The 22,364-nt window shown below is 45.0% G+C and overlaps 1 protein-coding gene across 2 annotated transcripts in view; it reads left to right on the plus strand.

Annotated features, from left to right (window-relative positions):
• The window catches only part of nufip1 (nuclear FMR1 interacting protein 1), a 38,385-nt gene extending 18,583 nt beyond the window's left edge, over nucleotides 1-19,802 (plus strand). For both annotated transcript variants that reach the window (XM_073045978.1, XM_073045979.1), the window contains 5 exons: nucleotides 8,507-8,599; nucleotides 11,506-11,756; nucleotides 14,828-14,968; nucleotides 17,628-17,860; nucleotides 19,277-19,802. In XM_073045978.1, coding sequence (XP_072902079.1) covers nucleotides 8,507-8,599; nucleotides 11,506-11,756; nucleotides 14,828-14,968; nucleotides 17,628-17,860; nucleotides 19,277-19,663 — 1,105 coding nt within the window. In that variant the 3' untranslated portion in view covers nucleotides 19,664-19,802. The remainder of the gene's footprint in view (nucleotides 1-8,506; nucleotides 8,600-11,505; nucleotides 11,757-14,827; nucleotides 14,969-17,627; nucleotides 17,861-19,276) is intronic.
• Nucleotides 19,803-22,364: the final 2,562 nt, after the last annotated feature.

Below are 22,364 nucleotides of genomic sequence, written 5' to 3' on the forward strand. Positions count from 1 at the left end.
TGATTGGCCGTGCTGCAGCCAGCTTCCTGTTGCATACTCGCTGATTGGCCGTGCTGCAGCCAGCTTCCTGTTGCATACTCGCTGATTGGCCGTGCTGCAGCCAGCTTCCTGTTGCATACTCGCTGATTGGCCGTGCTGCAGCCAGCTTCCTGTTGCATACTCGCTGGTTGGCTGTGCTGCAGCCAGCTTCCTGTTGCATACTCGCTGATTGGCCGTGCTGCAGCCAGCTTCCTGTTGCATACTCGCTGGTTGGCCGTGCTGCAGCCAGCTTCCTGTTGCATACTCGCTGATTGGCCGTGCTGCAGCCAGCTTCCTGTTGCATACTCGCTGATTGGCCGTGCTGCAGCCAGCTTCCTGTTGCATACTCGCTGGTTGGCCGTGCTGCAGCCAGCTTCCTGTTGCATACTCGCTGGTTGGCCGTGCTGCAGCCAGCTTCCTGTTGCATACTCGCTGGTTGGCCGTGCTGCAGCCAGCTTCCTGTTGCATACTCGCTGGTTGGCTGTGCTGCAGCCAGCTTCCTGTTGCATACTCGCTGGTTGGCCGTGCTGCAGCCAGCTTCCTGTTGCATACTCGCTGATTGGCCGTGCTGCAGCCAGCTTCCTGTTGCATACTCGCTGATTGGCCGTGCTGCAGCCAGCTTCCTGTTGCATACTCGCTGATTGGCCGTGCTGCAGCCAGCTTCCTGTTGCATACTCGCTGGTTGGCTGTGCTGCAGCCAGCTTCCTGTTGCATACTCGCTGATTGGCCGTGCTGCAGCCAGCTTCCTGTTGCATACTCGCTGATTGGCCGTGCTGCAGCCAGCTTCCTGTTGCATACTCGCTGATTGGCCGTGCTGCAGCCAGCTTCCTGTTGCATACTCGCTGGTTGGCCGTGCTGCAGCCAGCTTCCTGTTGCATACTCGCTGATTGGCCGTGCTGCAGCCAGCTTCCTGTTGCATACTCGCTGATTGGCCGTGCTGCAGCCAGCTTCCTGTTGCATACTCGCTGGTTGGCTGTGCTGCAGCCAGCTTCCTGTTGCATACTCGCTGATTGGCCGTGCTGCAGCCAGCTTCCTGTTGCATACTCGCTGGTTGGCTGTGCTGCAGCCAGCTTCCTGTTGCATACTCGCTGATTGGCCGTGCTGCAGCCAGCTTCCTGTTGCATACTCGCTGGTTGGCTGTGCTGCAGCCAGCTTCCTGTTGCATACTCGCTGGTTGGCCGTGCTGCAGCCAGCTTCCTGTTGCATACTCGCTGATTGGCCGTGCTGCAGCCAGCTTCCTGTTGCATACTCGCTGATTGGCCGTGCTGCAGCCAGCTTCCTGTTGCATACTCGCTGATTGGCCGTGCTGCAGCCAGCTTCCTGTTGCATACTCGCTGGTTGGCTGTGCTGCAGCCAGCTTCCTGTTGCATACTCGCTGATTGGCCGTGCTGCAGCCAGCTTCCTGTTGCATACTCGCTGATTGGCCGTGCTGCAGCCAGCTTCCTGTTGCATACTCGCTGATTGGCCGTGCTGCAGCCAGCTTCCTGTTGCATACTCGCTGGTTGGCCGTGCTGCAGCCAGCTTCCTGTTGCATACTCGCTGATTGGCCGTGCTGCAGCCAGCTTCCTGTTGCATACTCGCTGATTGGCCGTGCTGCAGCCAGCTTCCTGTTGCATACTCGCTGGTTGGCTGTGCTGCAGCCAGCTTCCTGTTGCATACTCGCTGATTGGCCGTGCTGCAGCCAGCTTCCTGTTGCATACTCGCTGGTTGGCTGTGCTGCAGCCAGCCCTGGCCAATCTATGACCGCAAGATACAAGAGCAGAATTCGGCCATTAGTCTGTTCTGCCATTTCATCATGGCTGATCCAATTTTCCCTTCAGCCCTTACCTCCTGCCTGACCCCTACATCCCTTCATGCCCTGACCAATCAAAAATCTATCAAACTAGTCCTTAAATATACTTAAAGACTTGGCCTCCACAACCGCCTGTGGCAATGAATTCCACAAATTCACCAATCTCTGGCTAAAGAAATTCCTCCTCATCTCTGTTCTAAAAGGACAACCCTCTATTCTGAGGCTGTGTCCTCTGGTCTTAGACTCTCCTAACAAAGGAAACATCCTCTCCATGTCCATTTTATCAAGGCCTTTCACCATTCAAAAAGTTTCAATAAGTCACCCTCCATTCTTCTGAATTCTAGTGAATACACGCCTAGAACCATCAGAAGCTCTTCATATGATAAGCCATTCAAGCCTGGAATCATTTTCATTAACTTCCTTTGAATTCTCTCTAGTTTCAGCACATCCTTTCTAAGATGAGGTGCCCAAAATTGCTCTCAATACTCCAAATGAGGCCTCACCAATGCTTTATAACATCTCAACATTACATCCTAGTCCTCTTGAAATGAATTCTAACATTGCATTTGCCTTCCTCACCACACACTCAACTTGCAAATTAACCTTTAGGGAGTCCTGCACAAGGACTCCCAAGTCCCTTTGTGCCTCAGTTTTATGTATTTTCTCTCCAGTTAGACCATACACTTCCCAACACTACTCCATCTGCCACTTGGCCATTCTCCTAATCTAAGCCCTTCTATAGCCTTTCTACTTCCTCAAACTACCTTCCACTCCACCTATCTTCATATCTTCTTCAAACTTTGCAACAAAGCCATCAATTCCTTCATCGAAATCATTGACATATAACGTAAAAAGAATCGGTCCCAACACAGACCCCTGTACAACACCACTAGTCGTCAGCTGCCATCCAGAAAGGTTCCCTCTATTCCCACTCTTTGTTGCCTGCCAACCAGCCACTGCTTTATCTTTCCTGTAATACCCTGGGCTCGTAGTTTGTTAAGCAGACTCATGTGGCACCCTATCAAAGGCCTTCTGAAAATCCAATATAGAACATCAACCAATTCTCCTTTGTCTATCCTGCTTGTTATTTATTCAAAGAATTCCAACAGCTTTGTCAGGCGAAGTTTTCCCTTAAGGAAACCATGCCGGACTATGTCTTATTTTAACATGTGCCTCCAAATATCCCAATACTTAATCTTTAATTATCAACTCCCAACATCTTCCCAACCATTAAGGTCAGACTAACTGGCCTATACTTTCCCTTCTGCCTCTCTCCCTTCTTGAAGAGTGGAATGACAATTGCAATTTCCAGTCCTCTGGAACCATTCCAGAATCTTGTGATTCTTGAAAGATCATCAATGCCTCCACAATCTCTTCAGCCAACTCTTTCAGAACCCTGGGGTGTACACCAACTGGTCCAGGGGATTTACCTACTTTTAAACCTTGGTTAATGGTAACTTCACACACTTCATGACCCCTGACACCTGGACCTTCCACAATACTGTTAGTGTCTTCCACAGTGAAGACTGATACAAAATACTTATTCAGGTCATCTGCCATTTACTACCTCTCCAGTAGTCCGATATCCATTCTCACCTCCTTTTACACTATGTACTGTATCTGAAAAAACTTTTGCTATCCTTTTAGTATTACTGGCTGGCTTACTTCTGTATTCCATCTTTACCTTAATGATGTTTCAGTTGCCTTCAGTATTTTTTTTAAAAGCTTCCCAATTCTCTTAACATCCCACTAAGTTTTGCTATTATGTGCCCTTTCTTTGGCTTTTATGTTGGCTTTGACTTCTCTTGTTAGCCACAGTTGTGTCATCCTGCCTTTAGAATACTACTTCCTCTTTGGGATGTATATAACCTGTACCTCCCTTTGATCCCGTGTAAGTGGGACTAATGTAGCCTCTGGAGTAGGGTCTATTTCTGTGCTGCATGTCTGACTGCAGTTGCATTATCCTGCCTAACTATTCCACTGCCATGAACCAAGCTTCAAGCACAGAACTGTAGTTGTTAACGAGTTCACAGAAGTATTTTTGAAAATCTGTGGCATTGTGCATCAGTAATCTGTTTCCTCCAAGTTGTTTGTAAATAGAAGTCATCAGTCAGTTTGCATGTTTGACGGGGGCCAGTATTTGACATCTCTGACAGTAATTGACTCGGAGTCATGGATGCCTGGAATGGTGGTAGAGGCAAACAGTTTTGAGGCTTTTAAGAGACGTTTGGATAGGCACACGGGTGTGAGGAAGATGGAGGGATATGGACATTGTGTAAGTCGAAGGGATTAGTTTTTTTTTGAGGGGGTTTGATCTACTTTGTAGCTGGTTCAACGCAGCATTGTGTTCCTGAGCTGTGCTGTTCTGTTGCTTTTGTGTAATTTCTGGTGGCAACCAGTCTTGTTATGGAGTGTTCTGTTCTGTTGCTTCCTCTTGAAAAACTCCTCGTATCACAAACTATGCGAAAGCCGACAGGGACAAATTTGGTCAAGCCGAGCAGCATGCATTCCAGTCGCCAGAAAACATTCCCCAGATATTATTCTCTCAATAATTGTGTGGCCTTTGCATTGAATCACCCGGCCCTAATCTCCCTTTAGAAGGTTGTGGTGAGCTGCTGCCTTGAATCACTGCAGACCTTGAGCTGTGTGTATCCCAGCAGTGTTGCTGGGGAGGGAGATCCGCGGGTTTGACCCAGCGACCGCGAAGGAATATGATATTTCCAACACAATTTTCTTGCTTTTGCTGCCCTTGTCCTTCTAGGTGGTAGAGACGGTGTGTTTGCAAGGTGCTGTCTGAATGCTCTAACACTTTCTATAGAGTAGTGGTCACCAACCTTTTTAAGCCCGAGATCCCCTGCCTCGGCCTTAGTGGAAAGCAAGATCGACCCTAGATCGATTAGTCACACGTATGCGCACAGGGGCAGAAAAGACCGGAAGTAAAACCCCGCAACCCGGAAGTAGAAATAATGTATAAACACCAGGGATACCCGCCCTTTTTTTGCACCGCAGGCCAGTTTAATATTGACAATATTCTTGCGGACCGGCTGACTGGGGGGGGGGGGGTTGTTAAACACGACCTGAATACAACGATACTCGAAGCAGGTTCCTTGTGTCCAGTCTATTTCGCATTTTAGTTTTCGCGGCTCTCGGCTCTTAGCTTCTGTCCTGCTTGCTCACGTTTTTTCCGCTGAAAAATACTCAACGGGTTTGTCTCTTAGTGCAGGGTGCTTGGACTCAGGGTACTGAAGCAGTTTTGAGGGCTTCATTGCTTCATTAGACGGCCTCCCGGTCCGACCTCCAGCCTCCCATTTGCCCGCCACCAGATGCCTTGGCCAGGTGCGGCTGGTCGTGGATGGGGTGAGAGGATAAGGTCAGGGCCGGAGGTCCCCGTGCCGGGGCCGCGGCGGTCACAGTCCAGAGAGAGTGACCGACCGAGCGAGGAGTGTGACAGGATGCGCGCCTCCCTCTCTCCTCTCCCCCCCCCCCCCCCCCCCCCCCCCCCCCCCCCGGTAGGGTCTATCAGCAGACAAAAGTTTGCTTCAGTAGATCGCAGTGAGGTAGCGGCTCTGCTAATTACGAAGCCCTGAGCCCGAATTAGGTCATCTGCGAATATTTTAACACCGGGTTCCCCACAAACATTCGGTGTGCTGAACAGGTTTAGAGGTGGCGCCCATCTGTCCGTGCTCCAGGCCAGTAGCAACGGCACTTCTTGCCGGCCGCGCGAGGCAGCCAGTTACCTACCAGTGATCCCTGGCGCGAGGGTATCACTGCGTTTAGGCGACTGATGACCTCGCATGTGTTCAAGTTTAACAGTCGGCGTGACAGGGAATGAGGAAAGGTGCAGCTGACTCATATCGTTTGGGGACCGCTGAAGTACACTGTGTAGTGCGGGGGAACTATGCGCAGGCGCACTGGGCAGAAAGAACGGAACTAAAACCCCACAACCCGGAAACAATCTCTCGACAGTATTTGTGTATTTATTTTCTCTTTTTTCCGGGATCTACTTGGAAAATCTTAAAGATCGACCAGTCGATCGCAGTCGACAGGTTGGCGACCACTACTGTAGATGGTACAAACTCCTACTGTACGTTAGTGGTGGGGTGACGTCATTGGGCTGCCTATCCTTTTCACTACTGTATATAGTGTGGTGCCTGAGTGTTGAAGCTGTGTTCAACCAGACTAGTGAAGAGTATTTGGGGAATCCACCCTAGGATTGCTAGGCTTTGACCGGCTCTTATGGGCAAATTGTACGTGTACAGTGATTACTCTAGTTCAGTTTCAGCATCAAATCCGAAGCTGGTGGGAAAGCGGAGCGTGCAGAGTTACAAACACTCTCACGATGGATTGCTGTGTTCCTGTCGGCTGAAAGAAGGTAGAATGGGAGTGAGCTGTGCATGAAGTTAGAAGGGTTATTGTTAGCAAATGATTAGAACGGGATGGTTGTCATAAGAAGGTAATGAAAGCAAAACAAACTGACATTAAAAGTAAGGAAATATTTTAAAAGTAAAAAGAGGGACTGTTTAACAGCTTTATTATGGAAGTGCGTACAGTATATGTCACCATATACAACCCTGAGATTCATTTTCCTGTGGGCATACTCAGCAAATCCATAGAATAGTAACTGTAACAGGATCAGTGAAAGATCAACCAGAGTGCAGAGGCAACAAACTGTGCAAATACAAAATAAATAAACACCAATAAATAATGAGAACATGAGATCATGAGTCCTTAAAGTGATATCTTTGGTTGTAGGAACGTCTGAAGGACAGGACCAGTTAGTGTAGTCTTATTCAAGAGCCAGCTGGTTGAGGGGTAGTAATTATTCTTGAACCTGGTGGTGCAAGTCCTGAGACTCTCTTATTTCTATCTGATGGCAGCAGCGAGAAGTGAGCATGACCTGGGTGGTGGGGATTTCTGGATGCTCCTTTTCTACAACAGCGTTTCATGTAGACGTGCTCAGTGATTGGGAGAGCATTTGAAGGTCTGGTGCTGAAATTATCATCTTTTTGTACTGTCATTCTAATGCAGAGGAATTTCCTTTCTGAATTATTCTAAGCCCTGTTGCATGTGGCCATCTCCTGACTTGAATTTAGTTCATCTGATCAGTTGTCAGTGGTTTTGCATCCAATGTGCTGTGACTAGACAAAGTTACCGGAGAGACATTGAGAGAGGTCTTTATTCAATAAAACAGGCAGCGGGCATCACATTTGAGACATTCTTGGAAGAAGAGCCCTGTCTGACCCAATATTGCATGACATTTTATACGTTAAAGATCAAAGGTTACAATGTATTCAGGATGCTTCCCTTGAATTGCATCTAGTTTTCAAACACCCCCAACGGTCCAGACACCCTCCCTCTAACTGCATTCATCCATATGCAGACATCTTAGGTGATCAGCCCCAGTCTGCAGCTCCAGGAAGGCCACTGTTCAGAACCGCATTGTAAATTCAACCTGCAATCCACATTCAAATCTGAAGTTTGTTTGCTGTTGAAATTAATATTTGCTGTATACCCTAACACAATGTATATTTTTATGTAAAGGGGATTTGCTGTGTTGCACACACTATGGAACTAATGAATATACAATCAGGCCTGATTTATTCTGAGACACGATTTGGAGTAGATACCAGCACCAGCATGCGTCTGTCCCATGCTAAGCTTTGTGATCTGACTGCTTGCAACAGAAACTCAAAGCAGTGGGGATACTTGTGTGATCAGGCAACGTCTGAGGAGGGAGAAAGATTTAAAAGCTTCGGGTTGTTGAGTCGCTCGCTGTGATAAGCATTAAGTAGTGAACAGCGGATCTTGCAAAAGGAGGAGAGTTTTCCCTGCGTGGTTACATTTACAGTTTATTGCCGGAGCTGCTACCACGATCAAAAGTGGAACCTCACCTTTTTTTCCAAAGTCTTTACTCTATTGAAGAAAAATTATGTTTATTTTTGTATTTTAGATGCAAGCTAACCTGGTGATCCTTGTTGGTAGGGGGATGGGGGTGTCATCTTGGGGCGGTTACAAAGTAGTAGGATTGGTCGGATTTCACTACATCTGCATTTTCTACAAAATGCACTTTGATTGTTTTGACCACTGCAATGCACCTCAAGCCCGGTAACCGCCCCAATTAGGACGATCCGCAGTATCAATCACAAGAACAGTTACTGGTAGAGCTGGGGTTGGGGGTAAACTGGTCCTGATGTTTATAGAAAGGGTATTTTGTGACAGATTTCCGGGCTTTTGCATTTCATAATATCATGGGGGTTTGCTTGTATGTGTGGGTGACCATGTTGGGCATTCACATGGCCTGTACTTGTGAACCAGATTTTATGCTCAAGTGAAGTGAAGGTTAAACCAGCAACCACCTTCCATAGAAACGCGGGTGCTTGCTAACTGAGCTGTAGCAGAGATATTGGAATGATGAATTGCACCAATTTTGGATTGGTGTGAGCAGCTGATAAATTTCCACCTGGATTTCAGCTGAAGTTTTCTTGGTTTAATGACTGGTGGTGTCAGCTAATTTAAAACATCGGTATCTTGGTCAGCAGATCAGGAAGCGATGCTTTATGCTGATTTGGGGCTTTTCCTGCTTCGTGGTCAGCTTTTCAGTGTTTAACTGCTTCCAAAATATTCAGTCTGCCTCAATGTCTTTCCAATGAAATGGGTTAAATGGCAGTTGAATGGTAATTTCTTTTTATCACCCAGGAACTTTCCGACTTTGGCAAATGTAACAAGGAAGAGGAAAGCAAATGAAGAAAAAGAAAAACGAGGGGAGGTGTTGCAAACACAGCAGTTTGGGTAAGTATCCATCAGGTTATCCTTTTCTCCTCGAGTCTGGAAAAACCATTCCTCCTGGAGACTGAACGAGTGGGTGGGGTGTTGCTTAACTGCTTTTTGACATGAGCCTTGGTCATGAGTATAGTCACATTTCCAGTCAGAGAATCCATCATGTTCAGCCTAAACTTCCTGACAGTGGCAAATACTGACTTCTGATTGGTCAGGAGCTCAGACCTTGCCTGATAAGTCTCCATCCTTCACATTAACCTCAGCTGTTGTGTTCCATAACGCTCCCCCATTTCCTCCTTTGTACTTGAGTAACTTGATTTGATATTCTCACAGTGCTTTGAGGAGAGCAATAATAGAATGCAGAATGAAGTGTTACACATCGGAGAGAGTGCAGGCAGGCAGTAAGATGCAGGGCTATAATGAAGTAGATTGTGAGGTTGAGAGTACATTGATTTGTTCTAGGAGAACATTCAGTAATTCAGTGAGTTAGAAGCTGTCTGTGGGCCTAGTGGTGTGTACATTCAGGTTCTTGTGTCTCCCGCCTGATGAGAGGAAGGCGAAGAGAATGTCTGGGGTAGCTGGGATCTTCCCACTTTACTGAAGCAGTAAGAATTGTAAACTGAGTAAACCATGGGGGTGAAGCTGATTTGCCTGACGTACTGAGCTGTGACCGCCACTCCCTGCGGTTCCTTGCCGTTTCGGGCAGAGCAGAAATATAGATGGGGTGTTTTCAGCGGTGTGTCAGTTTTAAAATAGATTTCATTCGCCTTCTGAGGGAGTGGAGGCGCTGGTGTCCTTCCCTGCCTATGGCATCTACCTGGTTGAACGAGGGCAGGACGTTGCTGGTGTTCACTCCCAGGAATGTGGAGCTCTCAGCTTCCTCAACCTTGATGTTAGCAGGAGCACGTGCGCCGGCCTGCTTTCCTGAAGTCAGTGTTCAGCTCTTTAGTTTTGTTAATGTTGTGGGAAAGGTTTCTGTCATGGCACCGTGTCATTAGGCTCCTTATCTCCTCCCTTACTGCGAATCATCAGCGCACTGCGGTGGTGTATCTGCAAATTTGTAGTTGGAGTCAAAATGGAATCAGGCCACACGAAATAGGGGTCTGAGAACACAGCCTTGTTGAGCACTCGTACTCGGGGTAGTCATAATAGAGGTATTGCTCACTGTGTCAGCTGGGCAGGAAGGTCACGTCCTTGGTTTTGTTTTTGCAGTTTGGCTTTTCCACATCAGTGTTTGTCACCCTTTGCTTGTGCATAGTTCTCCATAAAGTAATAATGTATTTTTCTGTAAATGCCTGCAAGAAAATGAATCTCGAGTTGTACGTATATGGAGACGCATAAATACGTGAACTTTGAAGTGTGGGATCTATTAGGTGTTGTTTCACAGTAAATGGCCACAGGTTTTGGCTGTTGAGTTCAAAGAAAGGTACAGCCAAGTTGATATGAATTTGAGTGATTAAGAAGTAGATATTTTAATGGAGTGGGTGTATGTTCTATTTTGTCTGTGTCCCTTGCAAGCATTTATTCCACGGGATGCAGGAGGTCAGTGGGTGCTTTGTGCCACTGTAGTCCATCTGGGAACGCTGCTGTCATGATGCTGTTAGGGAGCAGTAACTACTGCAGTTTTTAGCACTACAGCTTTGAAGAAACAGTTGATAGTTATTCATAATGTGGTTGTATTCATAATAATAATAAAATCTTGCACTTCGTGGATAGGGTATTCCAATAAGGCATGAGAGCTGGTTTTTAATAAATACGTTCTTGGTAACAGAAGCCATTGATTCATGTCTAATGAAACTCTTGATAATCCAGCTCCCTGGAGAATGTGGTTTCTGACCTGCAGATAATACACTAAGACATTTTTAATTCACCTTTTTAGATTTTACGCAGTAGTATTACAAATTTCTAGTGAACCAGTTAAGAGTAAAGGAAGTGTGGGGAAACATAGCCTGGAAAGGCAGATCCTGCAGGAGCCAGGAGGATCTCTGCAATCAGATAGTCATTGCTTTATTGTACATGTGAGTGCTGCTCTAAGTTCTCCTGCAGGGATTTCTTGTTACCTACAGAGCGGAGAAGCAGATTCACACATGCATTCGCCTGAGTAATTACATTCCCAGTCAGAGAGTGGGAATAAAGGAGTTGGTATGGCTGCCCGTGTCTAGTTCTGCAGGGTTCAGTGCTGGACCACAATGTTTCATTTTGTACATTAATAATCTGGATGAAGGAACTGATGGCAAAGCGGCCAAGTTTGCAGATAAGATGAAGATAGATGCAGTGATAGGTAATGTTGCAATATCAGTGAGTCTCTCAAAGGACTTTTCAGAAATTGGAGGTGCAGAGGGTCTCGGGAGTGCTGGTGCTGGATTCCCTTGAGGTTAACTTGCAAGTTGAGTTAGTGGCAATGTTGGCATTCATTTCTAGAATATAAAAGCAAAGTTGTGATGCTTGAGGTTTTATAATGTGTTTTTCAGACTTCATTTGGAATATTGTGTGTAAGGAAAGATGTACCAGCCCAGGAGAGAGTCTAGAAGAGTTTACAAAAATGATTTTGGAAATTAAAAGGCTTAATGTGTGAGGAGTGTTTGGCTCCAGGTCTGTCTTGATGGAGTTCAGAAAGGTGAGCGATATCATTCTAAACCTACTGATTACTGCAAGATTGGAACAGAGTGGACATGGAGAGGATGTTTCCACTAGTAGTAGAGTCGAGGATCTGAGGGTACAGCCTCAGGGTAAAGGGATGTGCTTATAGAACTGAGATTCTGCAACTGTATCTTGTAGACTTGTGTTCTCCCCATCCAATTGTGCGTATAGCATGGCAATAGGAATTTAAGTTTGATGTACTTGCTTGATACATGCTTTTTAGTTTTGCTCTTGCTGATTAGGATTAAAGCTCAATTTTAGTAATTCCTATTTTTCAGCAAAATGAAGGGAGGATGGAAAAGATCTCATAATAGGACCCAGAAAAAAATGTGTGGTATGTTTAAAGACCGAAATGGAGGTTGCTTCAATGGAACACACTTCAGTGAACAGGAAGGACAAATTGCAATGGAAGAGACTGGTTCCACACAAAACGATGGAACAAGCAGTAAAGAACCGGGGAACACGGAACAAAACACAGCTCGTGAAAAAGATGTGGACCCCCTCGGCATACTGGTACAGAATGATGCAGGTGTGTATCACCCATGATTATGGAGCTTTCTCAATGGGGGGGGGGGGCAAAATGCATTATGTAACATCTTTCATAACACCAGGACATCCAAAGCTGCTTAACAACCAGTGATTATTGTATACAAACACTACACAGAAAATTCCTCAAAAGCCAGCAGCAACAATTTTCACACTATAATTTTTCTTTTTACTGTTTGGAGGATAGATATTGCCCGGAGCAGAGCTTCTCACTACCACGGCAGAGATCTTTTAAATTTTTCATCTGCCTTCTAAGTTGCTGTTCTAGACCCGGCTGATTTTCACCTCTTGACTGACTCTACTTCAGTTAATCATTAACATCTGGAACACTGGTTGTCACTACAGGGGCTTGGCTTCAAATCCCAGATGCAACTACAATTCAACTATTACAAGTTTAATGCTGAAGTGACTTGCCAATGTGGGACGGAGAGTAAAAAGCAGTAAGGGATTTGTGTGTATGCAGTCATGATGGCAGCTGTTCAGAAGCAGTCTGCCCTCACTTGAAACAACATAAACTCCACAAAGACTGCATGCATATCCTACTGGAGGGAAATGTGTTTATTTTGGAAAAAGTTAGCACAATGTAAATGAGTAAAAGGATGTTTAGTTAAATAGAAGTAGATATTAGTTGGGATATAAGCAGCATGATATAGATCAGTTACGGATATGGGCAGAGAAATGGCAGATGGAGTTTAACCCAGATAAATGTGAGGTGTTGCACCTCGGTAGGGCAAATACAAGGAGACAGTACACTGTTCAGGGCAAGATCCTCAACAGTGTTGCTGAGCAGAGAGATCTTGGGATCCAAGTTCATAGCTCCCTGAAAGTGGCTACGCAGGGTGATAAGGAGGTTAAGAAGACTTGAGGAATGCTTACTTTTATTAGTCAAGGTAATGAGTTCAAAAGTTAGGTGATTCTGTTGCAATTTTATAAAGCTCTGGATAGGCCACATCTGGAGTATTGTGTACAATTCTGGTCTCCCCACTTGTAGGAGGGGTGTTGAGGCTTTGGAGAGGGTGCAGAAGAGGTTCACCAGGATGCTGTCTGGTTTAGAGGGTACGTGCTATCACAAGAGGCTCAATAAACTTGGGTGGTTTTCTCTAGACTGGTAGAGGCTGAGGGAAGATCTGATGAAGCTTTACAAGATTGAGAGGCATAGATAGAGTGCACAGGGAGTATCTGTTTCCCAGGGTAGAAATGTCTAGTACTAGAAGGCATGCATTGAAGGTGAGAGGGGGTAAGTTCAAAGGGAATGTGAGGGGTAGGTTTTTTTACTCAGAGTGGTGGATGTCTGGAATGCGCTGCCTGGTTTGGTGGTACAGGCAAATACATCGGAGGCTCTCAAGAGATGTTTGGGTAGGCACATGGATGTGAGGAAGATGGAGGGATGTGGACATTGTGTAGGTGGCAGGGATTAGTGTTTGAGTGTTTTTGATTTACGTTTTAGCTGGTTTGGCACCACATTGGGCCGGTGGACCTGATCCTGTAGTGTGGTGTGTTCTATAGATGTTGGAGGCAGGATGTTGATTACTAACCATGAAGAATGAGAGGGAAGTCGCAAGAGCATTGAAATACATGAGTGTGGGTGTGAGGTGACGGAACTGTCATTCCCAGCCACCAAACTGACCTGTCATTTGCTGCTTGCTGAATATTGCTGGTTTCGAATTGGCTGACGTGTTTGCTGCCCGTAAGCAAATTACTTTTCGAGCGAAACTGAAGTATTATTGAATGTCCTGAAAACGTGAATAGTGGAGGATTAGTGAAACTCCCTCATGACCAGAATAGGGCTTAGCAGTTAAATTGGATGTCCCTGCAATTTTATTTAGCTAAAAATACAAGCTGTTATACTCGGGTATTCCTATAAGGAATTTTAAAATGATATTGCCATTATCTGCACCAATATTAAATGTTTATCCATTCACTTATCAAGTATATTTTAAAAAATAACTACAATGAAATGGGCAAGTTACTATTCTGGGTGCTCTATGGTTTAACATAACTTCAAATGAAGACTGCAGAATCGAGCGGTATTGCCATTCGGTTTGAGTCAGGTTTATTGTTATTTAACTATATACATGTATATAACGTATATTGAAACGAGACAGCGTTTCTCCGAACCAAGCCACAGTCATACGCATGACATACCAATTTGATGTACGTGTTGCGCAGTTCCAACAGTTCGTCTTTCCTCCCTTTAAAGTTTATAGTGCCTTTTACTTGTGGCTGTTGATGTGATAAAGTCAGGTAGGAGGCTTGTACAGAATATAAAGGTGGGCCCAGACATTTTCGTCCATTTGATTTCTGAGCAGTCAGGTTAAGTTAGCTTTAGTAAAAAAAATTTCAGCTACTGCCTGAGATCATTTAGATAGGGTTGTTGCAAGCCATTATTAACCCAATTGGTCATGTGTTCTGAGCGGATTTATCACTCAATTTGTCCGTTGAAGCAATTGCATCCGATTGTGCAGAGTCCGGATATTTCAAAGTCATTGGGGTGCTAATTTCTGTGTTTTATTACCTTTCCAAATGTGTGCCCTGCTCTGCTAACCGGTAATAACGGTCGGGAGCATGAGGGTTGTGGCGGTGTCGCTCCTTTATTGTGAACTTCATTGGGTAGATGGCGACAAATTGACCTATTTCCTTGGTGTTATTTAACTAGCAGAGGCCCCACTGTGAAATTGCCCAACACGTTTCAGCTCTTGAGAGGATTGCCAGTTAAATCTGGAATTCCTTCTCGTTCCATCTTCCCTTTAGATAGCGACTAGCTGTTGCTTCACCTCCCTTCATGAGGTGAGGGGAGGGTCGAGGCATTCCTGACGATCCTGCCATATCCGACTGAGTGAGGATCAACAATGTTTTCCAATCAGAAAGGATGTGCCTACGAAGGAAAAATACCTGGTCCATTTGGGCTTGTGTGATGAAGAGCTCATTGCCAGGCTGACTGGATCGACTATGCAGGGAGTTTGTGCACTCCCTGCTGAGGGAACGGTCTCTGCCGAGTGTTGGACTTTGACTGAAACTCAAACGAGATGTAAAGTTTTGTGTTCTGCCTTACAGAGTCTGACAAGGATGAGAGCCAAGCTGATGGTGAGCGAGCGGAAATTGTCGTCGTGCCAAGCCAGATAACGTCAGGCCTGAGTGCACTGATGGCCAATTACAGCAGCTCGTCGGACAGTGGCAGTGACCAGGAGCCAGAAGGTAAACTCGGGGACGTTGCAACTTAATTTCCTATTGAGGAAAATTCCAGTCTTCAGTTTTAGATCTGTCCTTGCATTATGTTAAAATGGAAGATTTGGAACTAGGTGAAACTGACAGTTCCTCAAATTTTAATTTCCTTTGGAATCCTATTTCTATAATTAGTGTTAAACTAGATTAACAGTGTTCTTTCTCCTCTGGTCTACATTTGGTCTGGCTGTCGTCTGTGTTCCATGGTTTGTGCATGAATCACAAAAGGTTGGTTTGTAGGTGCAGCAGGCTATCAAGAAGGCAAATGGAACGTGGATCTCCATTGCTAGAGGAATTGAATTTAAGAGCAGGGAGGTTATGCTGCGACTGTACAGGGTACTGGTGAGGCCACGCCTGGAGAACTGTGTGCAGTTCTGGTCTCCTTACTTGAGGAAGGATATATTGGCTTTGGAGGTGATGCGGAGGAGGTTCACTGGGTTGATTCCAGAGATGAGGGAGTTAGACTATGAGGAGAGATCGAGTCACCTGGGACTGTACTCACTGGAATTCAAAGAATGAGAGGAGATCTTATAGAAACATATAAAATGATGAAGGGGATAGATAAGATAGAGGCAGGAAAGTTGTTTTCACTGGTAGGTGAGACTGGAACTAGGGGACGTGGCCTCAAGATTCGGGGGAGTAGATTTAGGACGGAGGTGAGGAGGAACTGCTTTTCTCAAAGAGTGGTGAATCTGGAATTCTCTGCCCGATGAATCAGTGGAAGATATCTCAGTAAATATATTTAAGAATATATTTGTGTAGTAGGAGAATTGAGGGTTATGGGGAAAAGGCAGGTAGGTGGAAATGAGTCCATGGCCAGATTAGCCATGATCTTATTGAATGCCTGCTCCTGTTTCTTGAGTCCTAAAACTGTTACTTTAATTCAGTAATTCTTTGACCAATATAAATAACAATTCAGTTGAGTATCTCTTCATCTTGTATGCTTTCCTCTTGAGATTTCCTTTTTTTTTTTTGGGAGCTATACATGGTCAAGCTGTTATGAAGCTCGACCTGCCTGTGTAGAATTGCAGCTTGCCCTGTCCAAAGAATGACTGAAGCTCGGTGTCTGATGATGATTGGGATTTTAAAACTGGTACATAATTGTAATCAACACAAGGAAAGCAAAGGCCCCTCTGAGGGCTGCTAGGCAGGATATGATGTATCAGAAATCTGGCACTTCAGTGTCAAAGTGCCTTTGATTGCAGTGGATACTTCAATCTTTGGAATATCCGTGCAATGTTGATGCCTATTGCTGTTCTCAAAGGTTCATAGATCCATTTATATCTAAGTACGTACACAACTCTGAGATTATTCTTCTCCAGACAGCAACGAAACAAAGAAAACCATGGAAGTCTGTTCGAAGAGAAACAACAACCCTAACCCACCCCACTCAAAAAAAATCAGAACATGATCATCTACCCCCCCCACACAAAATATAACAAGAACATTGGCCCCCAGACCCCCTCCCTACACATAAAAGGCAACATAAATATCAGCTCCAAACCCTTTCATGCATAAAATACAACAAAAACATTGACCCCCAAATCCCCCACCCTGCACAAAAACCCGAGGAAGAATGGGCGACAACACACTCATTCCTGCATGACTTTTCAGTAATATAAAAACTTTATATTTTCTCAATTTAAATGGCAATTATTCCTTGTACCATTAGAATGAAATATTTAGGACTTGTGTGCGGAGGAATGAAGATGAGTTAGCTGCAGTTGGGATCAGTAGTGCTATAGCCAGTAGAGACTCCAACCGCCCAGGTTCGAACTGGCGTGTTGTTTGCATGTTCTCCCTGTTTCCTTCGTTTCAGACTGCACTTGGAGTATAGTGAGCAGTTCTGGGCCCCTTCTCTATGAAAGCATGTGCTGGTGTCAGAGATGGTCTGCGGAGATTCATGGGAATGAAAGAGTTCATGTATGAAGAGCGTTTGACTCTGAGCCTGTGCTCATTGGACTTGAGGGTGGGGGTGGGAATCGCATTGAAACCTATCAACTGTTGAAAGCCCTAGATAGTGGACCCAGAGAAGATGTTTGCTATAGTAGGGGGAGTCTAGGATCAGGGGGCACAGCCTCAGAATAGAAGGACATCCATTTAGAAAAAGAGATGAGGAATAATTTATTCAGGCAGTGGCTGGTGATTCTGCAGAATTAATTCCCATGGATGGCTGCTGAGGTCAAGTCAATGGGTACATTTAAAATGGAGGTTGATAGGTTCTTGTGTTATAAAGGTGTCAGGAGTTACATTGAGAGGGCAGGAGACTGGGGTTGAGAGGGGTATTGCGTTGAGCTGCTGTTGCTAAGTTAACAAATTTTGCATCACATGTTGGTGATGTTAATTCTGATTCAAAAATCTGCCATAGAATGATGGAACAGATTTGATGGGCCAAATGGCCTAATTCCATTTGTTTGTCTTTTCTTTCACATCGGTTGATGGGTTAAATTGCCTGTAGTTTAGGGACGGTCTGTGGAGGGAATAGAATGGGAGTAGTGTTACTGAATGCAGAGATTCCGTATACAGGGGTCCTGCGTACATGCTGTAGATCAGACTCTGAACCTTATTGATGTGTTGTGGTAATCATTTGATCAGAGCAGAACAATGTCAATATTTCTAATATCCCTGTTAGAAATACCGCTCCAGAAAAGTGTCAAAGCTGTGGAAGAAAGCAAGGTGTTACTGGGATCTGTACCAAGACGTACCGATGACAAGGAGACGAAAGGATGTGACAGCGGCGTTGTGGATTCGAAGTTGTGCAGTTCTTTCAAACCCAAGGGTAGGAGTGGAGGAAGGGACCGTGGTGTGCGGGAAAAGCCATCTTGGCCACAGAAGTTATTACGTCGGCCAACTCTGCTTGAAATGGTGAGAGTTTTCTCTTGTTTCTACTGTACCTGTCCATGAGGTGCTATAACCGGGTTTCAGTTGCTTGCTGTAGTTATTACCAGTTTCTGTTTTGGGTTTGCCAAATTGCTTGGCCATCTCAATTTGATTTTCCCATTCCCATTCTGACATCTCTGTCCATGGCCTCCTCTACTGCCATGATGAGAGCAAATTTGAGGTGGAGGACCAACACCTCATTCCATCTGAGTAGCCTCCAACCTGATGGCATGAACATCAATTTCTCCAACTTCTGGTAATTTCTTCCCCACCCCCCCTCCTTTCCATTCCCCATTCAGGTTACCCTCCTACCACTTGTCTTCTCACCTGCGCATCAACTCCCTCAGGTTTTCCTCCTCCTCCTTCCCTTTCTTCCATGGTCCACCGCCCAGAGTATTAGTTTTTTCAATTTACTCTTTAGTCGGTTTGTCACAATGTTGTGGGCCAAAGGGCCTTTTTCTGTGCTCTACTCTTCTATTAGATTCCGTCTTCAGTCCTTTACCTCTTCTGCCCATCCCCTTCCAGCTTCTTATTCCATCCCACTTCCCCCGTCCTCCTCTCCGGGCATCGCCTATCGCCTGCCAGCTTGTAGTCCCCACCACCTTTATCTGGCTTCTGTCTCCTTCCTTTCCAGTCCTGATGAAGGATCTTGGCTTATTCCCTCCATAGGTGCTGCCTGGCTTGCTCAAGGTTTCCTTGTGTGCTGCTCAAGATGTCTAACATCTGCAGAAACTCCTGTGTTTAAGAGTAAATAAGGAGAATGAAGGATATGTTTAAGTACCTCAATAGCTCAGTTGTGATTTTTGCCTTTTAGCTAATTCTCCCTTCCATGTTCTCCCACTTCCACTCATTTGCAAATTGCTGTCTTACTACTGGTCAGACTTTGTGCAAAGACCAGGGTAGAATTTCTTCATCTCTTGTTCGCTTTTCATTCGGTGAATTGTTTATTAATACATTGATGACTTTCTGTTTGCAGTTTAAGGAAGGGGCATTACATCGGTAAGAGTTTTGGTTGGAGGTGGCAGTTGAGGGGAGGTCAAGATATTTGCAACAAAAGTTTGCGCAGTTCCTTTTTCTGTCAGTGTATCCAGATATTGGTGTGGTAATCCAGAACTGCTCTCTTCACTTTTGGCAATTGGTAGGGGAATGATTGGGCTTTATTCTGCATCTTGCATTACTTCGTGTTTGATTAGAGTTCTTTCTCCTCCCCTTTGTGACACAGTAATCATAGTCATCTATAAGTATTTTGAAGGGGACTTAATGTGAACTGGACTCAGAAAATACCAGAGATAATAGACTTTGGAAAGCTTCCTGAATCCTTTGTTAGCTTTGAGTTCTCATAAGGCACCACAAAAGAAAGTGCTACGTATTTTAATGATCCTTCTGTTTCTTTTGTTACAGTTGCTGGCCAGAGACATCTGCCATGAAAGAAATGTAATCCTGCAGTGTGTTCGGTACATTGCACAAAACAGGTTCTGGGGTCTTGAACCAGAAGTAAATGGAGCAGGTGTGAGTCCAAAGTTGTCAATAGCCTCACACGAAGGGACGCCATGTCCAAACGGAACTGTAGAATGTAACACGGTGTCTGGACTTGAGGCACACACGCCTGAACATGTGATGCATACTACGGAGATCGCTAATGCTGAAGGGATGAGCCCAGGTCCTTTATCACCTGGAAGCTCAAAGTTGCATTCTACAGCAAATCTACCTGAAGCACACCTAGTTACAGTACCTGCAGTAGATGATGAAATCTGGGAGACCCCTGAAGCCACATGTGAGGAAAGATGATGAAGAAAAATGCAAACATTGAACATGGCAACAGCAAAGACTTTTGGTGACAATATGCTGAAGGTGGCAGATTGGCATCGTTTCTTTAATGTTTAAAATGGAGCGAACAATTTATTTGTAATAAATGGAACTGCTTAAATTCTTGTTATAAATGTTTCCAGACATTGAGCTCTTATTTGCTGAGTTTTAAAACTACGGAGTATAAATGCAAAGTGAGTATTTACCGGTGATTTAAGATGCTATTTTAGTTCTTGAGTAGTTTACATTTTGTGAGGACTCTTATTTCTAATTATTCTCCTCCTTTCCTTTTATAATGATTTCCAGTCCTCTATTTCTGATAACTGCTCTGCAAAGTGATTCTGCAACTCAGGAACCTGTGGCTGATGTATTTGTGACTTTTACGCAGCCCCACCCCATGGGTGACTGTAGAGTGATCAGCTCATTTCGAGTTTGGGGCAGGGGGAAAGGAGCATAGTCAGTTGAGGATGTGTTAGGAAATCACTTTCATTTTGCAGGACTTTTCAAGGGTGTTGAAGGTAAATGGGGACCTGAACTCTTGCACCCAGACCTGCACACTTTAGCTAGCTACTTTTTGTTGAAAAACAGCAAGCTTTTTAAAAATTCCTTTCACTTGATTTGCAAGACCTTAAGACATAGGAGCAAAATTAGGCTATTTGACCCATTCTGCTCCACCATTCCATCATAGCTGATTTATTATCTCCCCATTCTCTTGCCTTCTCTCTGTAACATTTGATGCCCTTGCTAGTCAAAAATCCATTGACTTTCACTTTAACTGTACCCAATAATTCGGCCACTGCAGCCACCTGCGGCAGTGAATTCCACAGATTCTCCTCCCTCTGGATAAAGAAATTCCTCCAGTCTGTACACTAAAGAGATGTTCTTCCACTTGCATACTGAGCCCTCTCATCCCAGGCTCGCCATCTCTAAGCAACGTCTGCTCCACGTCCACCCTATCTAGGCCTTTTAATACTCACAGTTAAAGTACATCTATTGTCCAGGTCCAGACAGTAGCCAGGCTGCCTCACACTTGAACAGTACTGCATTTGTCAGCGTGGAGCAGAGAGCGAGTTTGTAAATCTGGTGGGAGAAAAGGATGTTGGGGAAAGGCGAGGGGAGTGTGGGACAGGTGGCAGAGGAGGAGTTCCGGGGAGGGGAGAGATGGCACAGGTGCAGACTTACCCAGTCCTGAGACACCAGACAAGGTTGTTGGATTCTAAACAATTGGTTTTTTGCTTCCTGCTCCCTCCCCCTCCCTTCTCTTTTTTCCCCCAACCATGATTCCACTCCTGGACCCCTTCCCACTCTCCGTCCACAATAGAGACCCATAACAGAATCAGGTTTATCATCACTCACATATGCCATCAGATTAGCTTTGTTTTCACGGTAGAAACTTCTATAAATGCCTTTGGAAAGGGTACAGAAATGGTTTACCAGGATGCTGCCTGGTTCAGAGGGCATGTGCTGTCATGAAAGGCTGGACAAACCTGGGTTGTTTTCTCTGGAGGGGCAGAGGCTGAGGGGATATCTGACAGAGGTTTACAAGATTGAGAGGTGTAGACAGGGAGTATCTGTTTTCCATGGTAGAAATGTCTAATAGAGGGCATGTGTTGAAGGAGTGAGGGGTAGGTTCAAGGGGGTGTGAGGAGCAAGAGTGATGGATGGCTGGAATCTGGTGTGGTGGTAGAGGCAAAACCATTGGACTTTTAAGAGGTATTCACATAGGGACATTAATACGAGGAAGATGGAGGGATGTGCAGGTAGGAGGGACTAGTTTTTGATTTACTTTTTAGCTGGTTTGACACAACATTGAGCCCAAGGGGCCTAATCCCATGCTGCGCTGGTCCACCTCTGCTTAAGTTCATTCAGAGAACTGGCTTCTGCTCTCTAACTACCATCAGCTTTAATATCACCAGCTGCCTGGCTGGGCTGGTGATTTGAAATACCATCTCCTGTGTAACTCAAATTGGGCAAGATTAACTCAGTGCCCAGGTAGTGGGGTTGATGGAACGATAACAGTGTCTGTGTGACTAATTGATGGACTGCAGCATTTCATCCAGAGCCTCTTACCGTTATAATATTTACCTCCAGGAATGATGCGCAAGAATGCCATGACAGCATCACTTGCAGTTTTCAAGTTGCACAAAAATCTGACTTGGACGTATGTCATCATCCTTTGTCCTCAACCCGAAATGTTAACTCTCGTTCTCTTTCCATAGACATGATTTTTAACTTGCTGAGTTCGTGCAGCATTTACTGTTCTTAGTCCACCAGTTTTCTTTTCATATATAGTGTTAATTTTGTTCTTTTATTATTGGGCAGAATCATAGAATTCCTTTTCTGATGCCTTTAATGAACATCTATTAGCACAAAACAAAGTAATTGGGTTCCTTACTGTTTACTCAGGATTGGGTAATCAACGGGATCTCACCAGTTTCATCCAGACCTTGAAAACAAAAAGCAAATCATCCCCGAGGTTTAAATAATGTTTAAGCTCCTGTATCGTTCGGTCACAGTTTGAGTTGTTTTCTGTTCTCAATGGGGTCCTTCCTTATTGCAATGTGACACTGTGATGATTGCATGTTATTCAAATGCAGATAAATTTTGAATGCACCTCAGCTGGAATGTCACCTCTGCCCTGTATCTGCCATAAATTGAGTTGTTTCCTAGGTTAACATGCAGG

This window comes from Hemitrygon akajei, chromosome 5 (assembly GCF_048418815.1).
Source record: "Hemitrygon akajei chromosome 5, sHemAka1.3, whole genome shotgun sequence".
Lineage (NCBI taxonomy): Eukaryota > Metazoa > Chordata > Chondrichthyes > Myliobatiformes > Dasyatidae > Hemitrygon > Hemitrygon akajei.